The 15,281-nt window shown below is 44.0% G+C and overlaps 1 protein-coding gene across 2 annotated transcripts in view; it reads left to right on the forward strand.

Moving 5' to 3' along the window:
* Window positions 1-10,354, forward strand: part of SMC6 (structural maintenance of chromosomes 6) — a 46,558-nt gene extending 36,204 nt beyond the window's left edge. For both annotated transcript variants that reach the window (XM_012727640.1, XM_004686427.2), the window contains 5 exons: window positions 1,843-1,968; window positions 2,644-2,749; window positions 6,587-6,739; window positions 8,978-9,075; window positions 9,859-10,354. In XM_012727640.1, coding sequence (XP_012583094.1) covers window positions 1,843-1,968; window positions 2,644-2,749; window positions 6,587-6,739; window positions 8,978-9,075; window positions 9,859-9,973 — 598 coding nt within the window. In that variant the 3' untranslated portion in view covers window positions 9,974-10,354. The remainder of the gene's footprint in view (window positions 1-1,842; window positions 1,969-2,643; window positions 2,750-6,586; window positions 6,740-8,977; window positions 9,076-9,858) is intronic.
* The last annotated feature ends 4,927 nt before the right edge of the window (window positions 10,355-15,281 follow it).

Raw genomic sequence — 15,281 nt, forward strand, 5'->3', positions numbered from 1 at the left:
AATTACAGTAGAAAATTGTAGGTGTTACAATTTATGAAGAACTTTTGTATTAAAAAATGGAAACGAGTAAGTGATCACAACTCTACTTTGGAAAACATTGGCAAGAAAAAAATTGAGAAGTTTTTCTTCAAAATAAAAAATACCTCATGTTTTAAAAGCATAGGGATAGGGCCCTCCCTGGTGGCACAGCAGATTGGAACGCTGCACTGCCAGGTTAAGCCAAACTGCAGCCACTTCAGTACAGCCAGGGAGGTGACCCCCAGGGTGCAGCAGACCTCTCTTATCTTGCCTGCTGCTCCCCTCAGCAGTGTACTTTGTCTATCTGCCTGTTCTGCTCCCCACCCTGACACTGATGGGTCCTCTCACCGCCCCCCACACCTCTGGCCTGCACCCCAGTTCTGCGTGCATAAATAAATAAATCTTTTAAAAAAAAATACAGTATGAAGATCCACCCAATGCAAAGTAATTTCTCTCTGCTTGTCATCACCTTTACTTCTTTCTATCTTAATATATTTATTAAATATACTTTCAATGTTTGTGCAAATGCAGGTTAATGTTGTGTATAAGTCATTTTTCATCCTTGCATGGAATAATTAGATGGAGAAAATTTGTGTGATTAAACTGCAGTTGCAGTTGAGGATATCAGTATGAATTTATGTTTTTAGCTCTGTGAATAGAAAAGTTCTACAAGAAATGTCATCCTGATCATAATGAGAATCCAAAATCTCCCGTTTATATGAAAAACAAAGGGTGATCAGCCTTGCAATTCCCTGACTAGGGAAAATCAGTTCATGTGCACAAGTCTTCATTCAGCTCATTTCAAGGCTCTCTCTTGGTCTAGGTGATTTCTTACTTTAGCCTCTGGAATAAGCAAGTAAATTTAACTCTTAAGCACCATACGCTGCTAGGTGGCATCTTTTTGGTTTGCAGAAGCAAGCAGGCCCACATGTGCTTCCTTCTCCTGTCTGATCACATGCCTTGGGTTCTTAGATTATTGCTGCACCCCTCCTCTGCCTGACCGTCTTCTCTAGTTTACCTGTCTGTTCTCTGAGGTATTTATCACTTCTTTCCTTTCTGCGTTGTTCTGTTTTTTTTCTTGGTAGCCACTTGTCTTATGTTTCCTTTTAATTAGTGGCACTTGGTTTTTACCAACTTTGTGACATTGGTCTAGCAAGTAAATTTTCTTTGTAGGGGAGTTCTGCTGCATTTTCCCATCTACTCTTCCTATAAATCTCTCTATGGATGTGGCGTGTGTGCCTTTTGATACTCATTTTTTGTTTTAGTTAGATTTTTCTGGACTGGACATTGGAAGGAGAAAGAGGAAAGACAAAGTTGCTTTCATGCTTTATCTATCAGGCTCTTCTGCCCTGCCCATGCCCTAGCCATGGCCCTTCCGCACAGCTGTGTCATCTCTGCCTCTTTGGTCTTGTCCTGTCTAGACGGGGGTAGAGGCTGGAGGGACCCTTGAGCTCCCTGTGTCTGTGTTCCTGTGCTGCAGCTGTCACTAAAGGAAACATTTCTTACACTAAGGGAAAGGTGTACTCCTTTCACCTTTAGAAGACACACATTTTTTTCTTTACGGTCGCCACCTCTGTGGCCCGCCTGAGCACTTTCCTCAGGTACTGTCAAGGGCTGGCGCTTCGTCTCCGGACCTTGTTCCAGTCCTCAGTGGGCCCACATGCTCATCCTGGCGATGTGTGTTCTCTGGAGAATTAAGGAACCTGCCGCTCGCTCCACTTTCCCTCAGCTTTCCTTGCTAAGTGTATGTGTATGTGAGGTTTTGCATGCATTTGTGTCCTTTTGAATGGCACTTACTTACTGATTATTTTGTTCATAAAATAGGCAGTACCAAGAAGCAAGAGAAACCTACCTTGATTTGGATAACAAAGTAAGGACTTTGAAAAGGTTTATTAAATTACTGGAAGAAATAATGACCCATAGATATAAGACATATCAACAATTTAGAAGGTAAGTGCATAAAAAGATGACCATATTGTAGGTTTCTGTCTTTTTGTCTTTTCTTTCTTTTCACATTACCCCTTATACATAGTAGAACTAAATTAAGAGGACTTTACTTGATCCGTGCCAGCTTGCTTTGTCAGCCAGCATTCTGGCTTTGAACGCACCTCATAGCCAGCTTATCCAAGAGAAGGATGGTAGGGTTTGCACTGTACTAGGTGCTTGTAAGGTGTTACGGGCGCATGATAAGAGATTGCCGTGACCCTTTTCCATTAGAAAGTTGAGAGGAAACAAGCAGGTGAACAGACTGTTTATCTATTTAGCCTAACACAATACTGGAGTTTAAACCTCTCAAGGACAAAATGTGCTTCTAGTGTGTTAAGGTTAAATAATGCCTGAAATAGCTTAGTGGGCTGATTGGTAGGGACTGACTGTAACAATGAGAGATGGGGTGTTAAATAAGGAAGTCATCTTTGTTTTCTGTTTATTATAGGAGCAAGTAATAGGGCACTAGTGAAATACCAAAGCATAGTAAAAACCTCATGAATCACTACCTCTTGTATGGACAACCAGAGTGAACATTAGGCCTATTTTTTCTCTTGGTCTTACAAGATGGTTTAAAGATCATGCTGAATATATGGTTTTTTATATTCTTTTTAATGTATCCATTTTCTGTGTTTCAAGGTGTTTAACTTTACGATGCAAATTATATTTTGACAACTTACTATCTCAGCGTGCCTACTGTGGAAAAATGAATTTTGACCACAAGAACGAAACTCTGACTATATCAGTAAGTATCTTAACTCTTGGTGTGGTAATTGTTGGGAGAATTAGTAGCTGCTTTTCTTTTGATGATAAATTGATTAACTTGTTGTGTTTGGAAAACAAAAGAACTTAACTGCTATTGAAACTCCCACCCCTCCCCCACATAACCACATTATTTTCTTATGATATTGGGGGTTTTATTTCAGTGATAAGTGTTCATCTTCTCTTCTCCACTGGTCCCTTTTTTTAAAAATCACACAGAATTTTAAATTATATGTAACATTAAATTTCATATTCTCTTTTAATAGGAAGCCAAGACAAACATTCTTTCTCAAAGAATGTTCTCTACCCCATGTCATTGTGTTTGTAATTCTTCTTTTTGAAGGAGTCCCCAAAATCCTGCCTCTCTTAGATAACAAAGCTCGTCTTTGTAGACTTTTGTGTTTAGAGTCTTCCAGTTACTCCATGAAGGAGCATTCATTGCATGTAACATAAAAATGTGTAGTCAGGATGCCAAGGTCAATTACCCACTCTGTATTATTAGTGCAGTTTTCAGTAATTGCTTACTACACTTATGCCATACTTTTATATCTCTATTTTAATACTTAGAATAAGTTATATTTCGTAATATGTATAAACAGCATAATTCTCATCCAGAATATTTTATGAATAATAAGAAAAAGAAGAGCTCATTTAAAATGGTCAGAAGATTTCAATCAAAACATAGTAAGTTAAAACATTCAAATGGTAAATAAGCACATTTAAAAGTGCTCAGTATAGTTCTTTATACCACAAGAAATTACTGGCAGGCTGCTATTACTGGGACTAAAGTGAACAGGGCTGATAATATCCTGGCTCGGCAGGGTGTGGACTTCGAACTCTCACAGCCTGTGGAGTGTAACTCAATAAACTGCTGTCTGGCAGTATCTGTGGGAACCATCCCACTCTTACAACCCTTCACAATTGGTAATAAATCATCTATGATTATTAAAGTCAGAATAGTAGCTACCTTTTGAGGGCCATAGTAACTGGAGGGAATCGCTGAAGAGACTAGAAGTGTTCAAAGCTGTGATCTGAGTAATGGTTACTGGGTGTGGGTGTGTGTGTACATGGAAATCTGCGCTGACACTGAGATTTTGTGTTCTTCATTGTGTGTAAGTTCTACTCTCATAAAAATGAGACAGAAGCATTGGGATGTTTTGATTGTGCCTGGAGCCAACATTGCAAGACCGATGAAGTCACATTTTCTGTTACCATGTCCCTGTTGCTTAAGAGAGCATCATTGCCATAAGAATCTTCTATTTTCTAGTCTGCCTTTTATAAAGAAGGAAACTGGGGCTGACGAATTTTGATCTCTATGATTTATCTAGAACTTCTAGATTTACAGATGCAAAATGTAGTTTTGGAGCAAAAAACTGCTTTTCCTTTGTTCTTCTATGTGGGGTCTTTGATTGAGCTTTTTAATGGCAGTGTTAATGTTGCTTTTTCATTTGGATTTTCATAAAGAATTCATACTTATTGAGGATAAATATAAAACTTCAGTTTATGTTTAAATTCAGAATTTTTTATAAAACTGGCCCCTCATATTTTTTCCTCTTATGTACATTTATCTGTATCTGGAATCCTATCAAAGTTAAATAGAATCCCTTCTATTGTTACATCATACAGATTTTTTCAGGAAACTGCATTTGTTGTTTCCTTGATTGCTTTTTTTTTTAGTAGAGTGTTAATTTTTTTTTTTTGAGATTTTTATGAATTTAATCTATTACTACTGTTATTCTTGGGCCCGTGTAAACATCTTAAAGTTGGTCTTATGTCCTTTGACATTCAGAGGTACTCTTAAAGCCCCTTAACCACTAGATGTCACTCCAGTTCTGGGAACAAAAGATTATCTTGGTACTCTTGAGTGTTTGATGAAAGAAATAAAGAAGCTAGTCCTATTTGCAACAGCACAAAAACAATAAAGTACTGAAGAATAAATTTAGTCAAAGAGATGAAAGGTTGTACACTGTAAAATAGTGTACACTATTTGTGAAAGAAAGTGATGATATAAATAAGTGTTAAGATAAACCCTATTTCATAAAGCAGAAGAAGAAACAGTGTTAAAGCTATCTGTTGATTCACTGCAGTCCCCTCTCTGGATTCCAGTAGCATTGTTCACAGAAATAGGAAAAAAAAAAACTTAAAATTCTTTTGAAACCCTCTAAAACTCCTATCTAGCCAGAGCAATACTGGAAAAAAAGAAAGCTAGAGGAACCACACATTCTGGTTTCAAACTATGTTACAAAGCTATAGTAATCAAAGTGGTGGAGATAAAAATAGACACATAGACTTATGGAACAGAATTGACAATCCAGAAATAAACTCATGCATATGTGGTCAACTAATGTTTTTCACAGGAACCAATAATAGCAGTGGGAAAGGACACCCCTTCAGTAAACAGCATTAGGAAAACTAGACAAGACACCTGCAAAAGATTAAAGTTGCACCCCCTGCCCTCTACTACTCACAGTAATCAGCTCGAAATGGATTATAGACTTAGAAGACTTGAAAACCATAAAACTCCTAGAAGAAAACCTAGAACAGAAGCTCCTTGACATTGGTGTTGGTAATGATTTTTCATATTAGGCACCGAAAACATAAGCAGCTAAAACAAAAATAAACAAGTGGCACTACATCAAACTTCTTCATCAAAGAAACTATCAACAAATTGAAAAGGCTCCCTATGGAACTGAAGAAAATACTAGTAGACCATATATTTAATGAGTTAATAACTAAACTATATGAAAATTCATATAAATCAACAGCAAAAAAAAATATTTTAAAATTGGTAGAAGGCCAGAATAGACATCATCATGGTGCATGAAAAGGTGTTCAGTATCATTAATTACCAGGGAATTGCAAGTCAGAGCCACAGTGAGAGATGCCACCTGTTGAAGTGGCTGTTAAACCAAAACGAGAGAGGTGCTGAGCAGGTGATGTGGGAACGACTTACGCACCCACTGACAGATTGCTGAGTAATGACACTGTCGTAGCTATTGCCAGTGGAGTATTGTTTACCATAAATAGGGGAACTTGTCATTTGTAACAACATGGAGAAAACTTGAGAACATTGTAAGTGAAATAAGTCAGGGAAAGACAGATACTCTGTGATCTTACTTGTATGTGAAATCTTAAAAAGCCAAAATCAGAAATGGGTGAAGGTGGCCCAGGGACACGAACTGTATGAGGTGACCAAGTTTTTCCTTGTTCCCTGTGGTGAGTGACATGGGCTTAGGTCTTCTCTACAGGCTGTAAGAGGCCATTAGAAGTTGATAGTTGTGAGTGGTGGAAGTTGAGAACACAGTTTAATCTCACGTGTGGCTACCTCGTTTTCCCAGGGCCATTTAAAAGACTGTCCTCCCCCCGTTGTCTATTTCTGACTTCTTTTGTCAAATATTAGTGGACTTTCTATATGTGAGTTTATTTCTAGGCTCTCAGTATTGTTCCAGTAGTCTTGGAACAGGCTAGTCTCATGTAATGTTACATGTCTATTTTACTTTGATAAAGCTGGGGATAGTAACAGCTTTAGAAAAACTAGTTTGAATTACTCACTTTGATCATTAACATTTGCCTAGCATTAGCACTGTTCATATGAAGTCTTTGCAGTTTTGGTGTGTTAAATCCAGTTACGGTGTTTTCAACTTGATTCTCAGAAATACCACCACCATTCTATAGCAGACTCTTACAATAAAATATTTTAAAGGAAAGATGGCACTTCCATATCACTGAGTTTATTGTTTTAAGCTATAGACTCTTGTAACCTTTTGTTAAGAATTGACTCAGACTTTTCTGTGCTTTGTTTTTTGTTGACTCATCCCAGGTCCAGCCTGGAGAGGGGAACAAAGCTGCCTTCAATGACATGCGGGCCCTCTCAGGTGGCGAGCGCTCCTTCTCCACGGTCTGCTTCATTCTCTCTCTCTGGTCAATTGCCGAATCGCCCTTCAGATGCCTGGATGAGTTTGATGTCTACATGGTAAGATAAAATTTTAGATCTAATTTTGTTGTGGAGAGTGTTTTTTGAAAGGATGTGAGTTTTTCTTCAGTTTTGCCTGTAATTGAGAAGATCCTGCCCTGACACTTCACTTAGTCTGTGATAAGTATGGGGAAGTCTGTCATCTGCCTGCTGCCACCCTCATGCTGCTCTGCTCTCCCACACCGGTACTCCCGCTCACAAGCAGAGAGACTAGCCTCTTGCCTGCTTGACTTCCATCTTCTGTTTGCTTGTTTTTTCCATCTTCTGTTTTAACCTACTACCTGCTGTTCTCTCCCCCCACAACAACACTTTCCCAAAGCGCAATATATACAACACTAGGGAGCAAGAGCATTGAGGCCTGTCTGCCTCAGCAGCCAGGTGCCTGTGAACTTTGGGCAGTGAGCTTATTAACCTTTTTGGGCCTTCCTTTCTTCAGTTATAAACAAGGCCATTCGTCTGTGCTGCCTCTCACGGTCACAGTGGAATTCAGTGAGGCCTTGCAGTTTATAAGTCCTTGCAAACAAGCTGTAAGTCGTTCTCTTCTTTGGCTCATGAACAGAGGTCCGCTGTGCCCTGTGGGTCACCTCTGGGGCTGGGATGGAACTTGCACTGAAGAGGCTGCCGCTCGCTTGCAGTGCTGCGTTCTAACCTGTTGCGCCACCAGGGAGTGCCATAAATGAACTTTTACTCTTACTTTAATTCTCAAAGTATTGGGCACCACAGACCATTTTTGAGAATGTCGTCTTGCCAGCATCCATACTCCACTGCCTGGCTCTGCTCTGTCCCTAGCTCTGTCTGACAAGCCGCCCCGCTGAGTCCCCTTGCTCTTGAATGCTTAGCGTCCTCTTTGTCCATTTCTTCTTGTTGATTTTCCTGGTTGCTGCCTGCCCTCACCTCTGCTGCACATCGAATCCCCTGACTGCGACCTACGCTTGGATACCATCTCATCTCAGTCTCAGCCTGACAGCTCTTGCCCTCTAGACGCCTTTACCCAGCTGCCTGCTAGATGCCACCTAGAAGATGACCCTCCTCACAGACTCAGTGTGTCTCGAAGTCTCCTGCTTCCTTTTCCAGAGTTCCCTGCCAACCCACTCACTAACTTTGAAAGTCTTGATTTATCTGTGGTTTTTTTCACTGGCACAGTACTTTTCAGAGACGCCTAGTGGAGACGTCATAGATGCGCCATTAGCATAGATGCAGGCGGTGGGCCCACCTGCCTCCAGAGCTTGTGTTCCACCCGCCTGTCCCTCCTGCCACGTGTTGCCTCGGATACACCATTAGCAGTGCAGGCCTGCGTTTGTCAGTTTTCAGTTTTCAGGAGATATTTTAGTGGAGAAAGAGGAAGTTCAGTGTTTTCCTTATTCTGTTATTTAACTCAGAAAATATAAGTACATAGTTCAGTTCATTTTATGTAAGTACATAGCTTATTCACTTTAGAACTAAGCCTCCTTTTCCCATATACTAATGTGCTATTTAGTTTATTTTAAAGATTAAATCAAGAAAATGGCCATTAAATTCAAATTCAGATTGTATAAATTATAGGTGGTGATGGATGCAGAGTTTTTGTGAAATACCTTAATCATTAAGAGAAAATTTTGAGAGATTAGTAAATTTAAAACTGGTCATTTCTGCTCATGTTCTTCTTGGTGATTAACTTACTATACATACTAAGTTCATTCTGTAGCACTTATGTCTTTTGAATATTTTCTGATTTTTTTTTTTATGATTTATTTATTTGCTCATTCAGAACTGGTGTATAAGTCAGAGGTGGAGGGGTGGTGAGAGGATTCACCAGGGACAGAGTGGGGAGCAGAACAGGCCGATCGACCAAGTACACTGCTGAGGGGAGTAGCGGGCAGGTCAGGAGAGGTCTGTCATGCCCTGTGGGTCACCTCCGGGCCCGGGGATTGAACTCACACTGAAGCTGCTGTGGCCAGCTTGCAGTGCTGTGTCCTTAACCCACTGTGAATATTTTCTGATTGTTTTAACTGCTCAGTGCTCTAGAGGAAGGGAGCTATACAAACAAATATTTTGACTGTAGAAATGACCTGGAAGTTAATATGTATCCAGCTCTTTCCCCCTGGTATTTTCAGGTATTCTTGGTCTCTGTCTCCCTGTGAGGCTTCGCACCATGCTAAGGGGCGGCCTGCATACAATCTGGTGTGTGTCGGCCAGCAGGTGTGGCTTTGACGGAACGTGGTGGCGCCACAGTGATCTCACCTTGCCTTTGCTCCTCAGGACATGGTTAACCGGAGAATAGCGATGGACATGATACTCAAGATGGCAGATTCCCAGCGCTTTAGACAGTTTATCTTGCTTACCCCTCAGAGCATGAGGTAACTTTTTAAAACTCTTCCTGGGAACATAAGTACTAAGCGTATAAATGGGGGGAGGGGCCTATTTCATAATCTTTTTTTTTTAATGCAAAGACATAAAAATTAGCCCCTCTGCCAGTTCAAGAGATTTAGATAATTTCTTTTTTTGCTATTGAAAATTGTGTTCTCTCCCTTCTAGAACACAGGCAGGTTACTGTGAATGTGATTATCGGCTTGCGGCTGCTTCTGTTTTGAATTTGGCCTTCCTGGTTTCCCAGCCAGTTAGTACAAAATCATTTTAGTGATTCTTATTAGACCACAAGAAGCAAGTTGTGATTTCCCTCATCTTGGTTTTTTTCTTGGTGGAGTGCCTTTCTGAACAAGGCTTTGCTGAGCTGGCCCTCTGGCTGCTGAAGAGGTGCCAGCCCCCGCACGCCCAGGGACGCCCCTCCTTGGGGGGGTCGCGCGCTCCTGTGGAGCTTTAAGTTTGTGACTAGGAGTATTGAGGGCTGTCTTTCTTTTGAGTGAAACAACAAGAGTGAGAAATAGTTAATACATTAATATCCTTCATTTTCTGTTTCCTCCAAACCAAAACCCCATGGCAATTAACAAGAAGATAACGTTTAAGAGCGAACACAAAGCATATCCTTACTGCAGGTGGTATTTCTCCTCCAACTGCAGACACCCAGCATCCCTGTAGCAGATGACAGCCAGTACATGCTTTCTTGAGGATGCACTAGCATTTTTTTAAAATGTGAAGCAGTTTTTCTTGGAAATTGGAGTAATTAATTTTGCTTCCTCTAGCTCACTTCCATCAAGTAAACTGATTAGAATTCTTCGAATGTCGGATCCTGAAAGGGGACAAACCACACTGCCTTTCCGGCCTGTGACTCAGGAGGACGAAGACAACCGGGGCTGATTCGCCACAGGCCGTGTCCTCCCGTCTAAAGATGTGTAAAGCAAAACATTCAGGACTATTTCGTGAAATAAAGTGAAACTGAAGATATTCTAAAATAAAAAAAATTCCTTTATATATCTTACCCCAGTATACAATATGTAAATAAGCCTGAAGCCAACCACAACCAGCAATTTAAAGTTACTATTACTTTACTTTGAGAAAATCAGTTTCATAGTACTGGTTTTAAATCTTTTTAAGTTTGTTTGTTTTTTTTAACCATCTACTTTTATAGATTCTTTTTCAGAAGTAAAATTTTGTACATATGCACATGTACATACTGTTTAGTTTGGGTTCATTTCTATAGTGTTTTGTAAGAATTAAAATAAAAGTCTGAGCACCTGATTCTATTCAGTTTTGCGTTCCAGACTGTGTTCTTGTCGCAGGGACAGGACACAGCGGATGTCTGGGCTGGTTTGTTCTTACTGATGGTGAGGCGCCTACGCGGGCAAAGCGCTGTGAACAGCGTCCTCACGCGGGTGGTTCTTAACGCCAGAGGTCCGCTGGATTTGGACTGGCCCTCCAGCTGCTCTTTCAGCAGCTAGCGATGCTCTCTTGAGACTTCCGGGAGCACCTCAGCGCTGCCAACTCCGCCGCGGCGGCTCTCCAGCCTGTGGGCCGTTGTCACCTACCTCGCGCCTCACGAGTCAGGCCCAGGGCATGACGCAGGGCTGTGCCCGGCCCAGCAGCGCGCTAGTTGAATGCCAGGGGTCGCAAGTTCTGGCTCAGCCGAGAAAGGGCACACGCCAGGGCACTGTGCAGACAAGACCGAGGAGTCAGCAGTCAGACTGGGGTAGTGGAGCCAGAGGGTGGCTCTCCCAGGAGAGAGAAGTAGCCAGAGGCCGAGTGCTAATTGAGAGCTGACATCAGGCCAAGGCACAGACTGGGTGTAGAAAAGTGTACCTCTCGGCATCGTAACGTGCGGCTACAGACCGGGAGTTGGCCTGACTGGGCCCCGCCCGCGCGCTCCACACTTGACGCCGAACCTTACACTGCGCGTGGCCGACCCGCTCAGGCGCGGCTTGTTAACAGGGAACGCTGGTGAAATTTGAAAAGAAGTACCCTTCGGAAGGCAGTATTTTTAAAGCAGTGTCACTTAAGAAAAGCTGGGTTTTGGTTTTGATGGGGAGAAACAGTACTGGTGTCGAGATCAGTTGGCAGAGGCTAAGTCTAAAAACTTAGTGTTTTCCAATCTAAGAATTTTTAGAAAGATGAAAAATGCTGGATTTTATCAGCATGTTTTTCCTCACCATGCAAAACACTTTTAAAATTACATTTATAATTCATTGGTTTCTAAACTATTTTAACATATGCTTTTTCAGATTTAAGAAAAATATACTAAATGCATACACTCACATTAATTAAACTTCAGTGTCTTGAGTTGTTGTGATCATTTTTAAATGTTGTGGTTCTTTATACAAATGAGAAAAAATATTCCTCAAGTATCCAAGCCATCACTGTTGCGTCAAAATCATTCATGGCTTTGGCTTCAAAAAGTTTGGTTTTAATTTTTGTAAGTGAAAATATCTTCAACTACTATTCTAATTGATAGTTATTAATAGTTATAGCTTAGGATGAAATAATAAAAAGTTCCTTTAAAATATGTGACTTCGCAAAATGAAACTGAAAGTTTACATGTATGAAGGTCGTGATTTCGTTAGCTCATGGCGGCCCATCAGAGGGTGGCTTTCGCACCCACAGGCAACCGCCCGCTTGGTCAGACGGCAAAATGTGTTTCAGCCACACCCTCTCGTTTTGTTGTTTTCGAAATGCCAAACGTGTGAATGGTTACTCAAGCTGATGGTGACAGTAGTAGTTCGGGCGTTGCCTTCTTAAACATCCTCCAGCTTTCTACTTCTTCCTCCCCATCTGTCGTGCTTGTCCACGATGGCTGGACTGAGCTTCCATGGAGCTGTGCTTCACTGCTGGGTAAAAATGTATTGGGACACAAGAAGTTGGCTACAATGATTAAACCATGGGATCCAGGTTACTGGAGTATGAATAGATGTGCAACTCAATACAAGTGATCATGTCCTGAGTCGGTTTTCTGACTGGATTTCTGACAGCTACATCACTTACTTTGACCGGCTGAGATTTCTAGAGTTGGCTTGAAAGCTGCAGTTCTAAGCAAGTGTGGATATATTTGAACTAAATACCTTGCAGGCATGTCAAGATAAATGTTTAATAGGAACAGGTTTTATTTAAATAGTGGCAAAGTAACGTGGGCATAAATCAGCTGTTTGAGTCAAAAGTGTAACTTAATTATATATAATGTTGTTACATGGCCTATAAATTTCTGTTAGGGCATCTAGATAGAATTCAGGGGAGCCAGAGAGGCCTGAGAACACTAATAAGCCAGCTGAGAGCACTCGTGTGGCTAATTTGTCTCCTGTCTAAGAATGTAGAGATTAATGCACTTCAGGGTGATGCTCTGGCCACATTGGTCGGTGAGCAATTTGGAAGCTTTTTCAGTGGCCCCTGTCAGAGGTCGTGTGACCGACTGAAGTGGAGAGGGTGCCTTCAGAGTTGCCTACCAGCAGTGGGGCTCCTGGAGTTGAGAGGGTCCTGAACACCAGGCGAACGACTGCGCCATTCAGACGGCAGCCACGGGGCTGAGGAGAGCTGGGAGGCGGTAGGAGAAGGCCAGAAACTTACCAGGTGTGGGGCCTTTGAGAAAACTCCACGTGATTGGTACTTGGTGGGTAACTTCAATAAATTTAAGGGTTTGGGAAACAACATAACTTGCATATTGTGATTATTTCACCTGCAGAATGCTGGGGGAAACTCCAGTTGCATGCCTGACATCTGAGGAAACCAGGCCGAAGGGGACAGTGTCACGGACATGTCCCTGGAAGCTAAGTGACCATGTGGGCCTTGCCACACACCGCCTGCCCTCTGCACGGAGGATGGCCCTCTGTCTGGAGGATGGCCCTCTGCCTTGACTGGGCTTCCAGCTGTTTGGGAAACAAGCTCCTGAGAAAAGCAGTTCCTGTTTCTCATCTAGTTTCCGATCCTGAATCAGTGAGTTGCAGGGAAAATGTAGACTGAAGCAGTATCGTTCCCTTTTTAAAAAGGGTTCGGGTGATTTGAGAAGTAAAAGGAAATGGAAACTTAGGACTGATGCTTGGAGTCCGAGCTAGGAAAGATGGCAGACATTTAGGGGCGTTTTCCTTTCAGAACAGGAGGCATTAAACAGCTAATTAATGTAATTAAAATGGCAGCAGAGCATGTAAGTTCGAACAAACAGAGCCTGGCCCCCTGGAACGGCCTGTGGAACGTGGCTGGTCCTGGGGTGTGAGCTCCAGCCCGTGGGGTCCCAGTGATGTCACTGGGGCCCGAGTGCAGTGGCTGGCGTTCAGTACGCCTGCCTTCACCTCATCTGTGCAAAGCTTGCCTCCCGTTATCCAAGAGGCTTTCCTGAGGCAGTTTGCATCCTTTAAGGATGACCACGATAGTCCCCTCTATGTCCTTCCGGAACCTCGCTTGGCAGAGTAATTCCCTCCTTAACCTGGGCGAATTTGTACCTCACAATAGCGCACAGTAGACATGACTGAGAAAGGGCAGTAAAAGAATGAGTCTCTGGAACAGCCTGGAGAGCTGTGCCCCCAGAGGCCAGCCTGACGCACCCTCCCCGCTCCCCCTGCCCAAGGCTCAGGCAGCGGGGACGCCTCGGCCAGGCTGCGTGGCGGTGGGGCCACAGGGAAGAGCAAAGCCAAGGCCTGGTGCACACGGCTGTCGGCCACCGTGGACCGTGTGGTGGCACGCTGGGCCTCGGTGCTGAGGAGGCACTGTGTGGCCCTGGGCGGAGCCCTGAGAAGACAAGGAGAGACGCCCGGGGCACTCAGCAGCTCCCAGCCGTGTCCGCTGCAGCACACTGGAGACCCAAGTCCAGGTTGGCCTGGTGAGTCCTCGAATTCTGGACCCTCAGAAGCTGCGAGAAGCAATAAAACAACTGTTTCTATTTTCTAAGTCACTCCGTTTGGGGAATTTGTTGTTGAGGAGAGTCACAATTGTTTGCGACCCTGGTGTTCTTTCGTGAGAATGTGTTTTTTGCTGGAGGCGCTGCGAAGTCAGTGGATTTGACTTGCTTTTTCTCCCGGGTCAGTATTGTGAACATAGGTCCAGGCTGCTGTGTGTGCCAGCCTGATGCATGGTGTGCTGTGGGCTGTGTCCACTCACTCACTGGCCCTTCTGGTCATGGCCCCTCCATTGCCTCTGATGCCCACACCACAAACAGCTGTCGTGGGTATTCCAGGACGGGTACCCTTTTGATGCTCCATGACCCTTCTTGGGGACCAGTGGCAGAGAGCTTGATGCTCTTGTTCTAGCCAAGCCTACTGGGCTTGCCTGCAGGCGCCTGTCCACACTGCCAGAGCAGGGAGGACCGACACAGCAGACAGATGTCCCCAGTTGGCCCACTTGGTACGTTACAAGGAACCAGCGGGTCTGCTGCAGAGCTGTTTCAAGTGCTCAGATACTCGTGCACTTCCTGCCTTCCCCAGGCCTTAGCTCAGACGCTACTGATACCCGCAGCGGCCACCAGGCAGCCCTTCCTGTGCGCCCCCACAGAGCCTGCCGCGCTGCTCATTGCTCTGCGTGGGGCACGGCGTGTGTCTGGCTGGTGAGTCTCCCGAGAGCCAGTTGGCTGGCGCACAGCGGGTGGTGCTTGAGCACTTTGCCTGACTGAATCGGGTGCCACTGGGACCAGCCTCCCCAGCGCCTCACCCTGGGCCTCCCTGACCTTAGGGAGAGGATCAGGAGGACGGACCCCCGGATCTCTGCCTCCACCTGGACTCGCCAGGCGAGGGCTCAAGGGCCCCAGGACAGCCTGTGGGCACATGGCACTGCTCTGGGCAGAGGTTTGGTTTGTCTGTTCCAGAAGTACTGGGGGCCTGAGTGTCTGCAGTGAGGTCTGCTTGCTGGGTTTCTCATTGGATAAATCCATGAGGCTCTGAGCACCGCCTCATGTAATGTTCCTAAGACAGAAAAGGGAGACGCGACAATTTAGAAAGAAAGAAAAAAGCACTCGACAAAAAGCGCCCCAATGCCTAACAACGCAACGCTGCACTGCCTTACTGCAGCTACCGGCGCCGCGTGGCAAATTAAATTTAATTAAAAGTAATCCTGCCATCACCTGCCATGCCAGCCACGTTTCAGGTGCTCAGTAGCAATGTGTGGGCCGCTCAAGAAGAGACCACCCGTTTCCGCCGCCACAGAGAGCCCCCACCGCACTCCACAAAGGAGCAGACCGTCCAGGCCCGTCTGGGGGTGC

This window comes from Condylura cristata, unplaced genomic scaffold (assembly GCF_000260355.1).
Source record: "Condylura cristata isolate star-nosed mole 26May11 unplaced genomic scaffold, ConCri1.0 scaffold00020, whole genome shotgun sequence".
NCBI classification, from domain to species: Eukaryota; Metazoa; Chordata; class Mammalia; order Eulipotyphla; family Talpidae; genus Condylura; species Condylura cristata.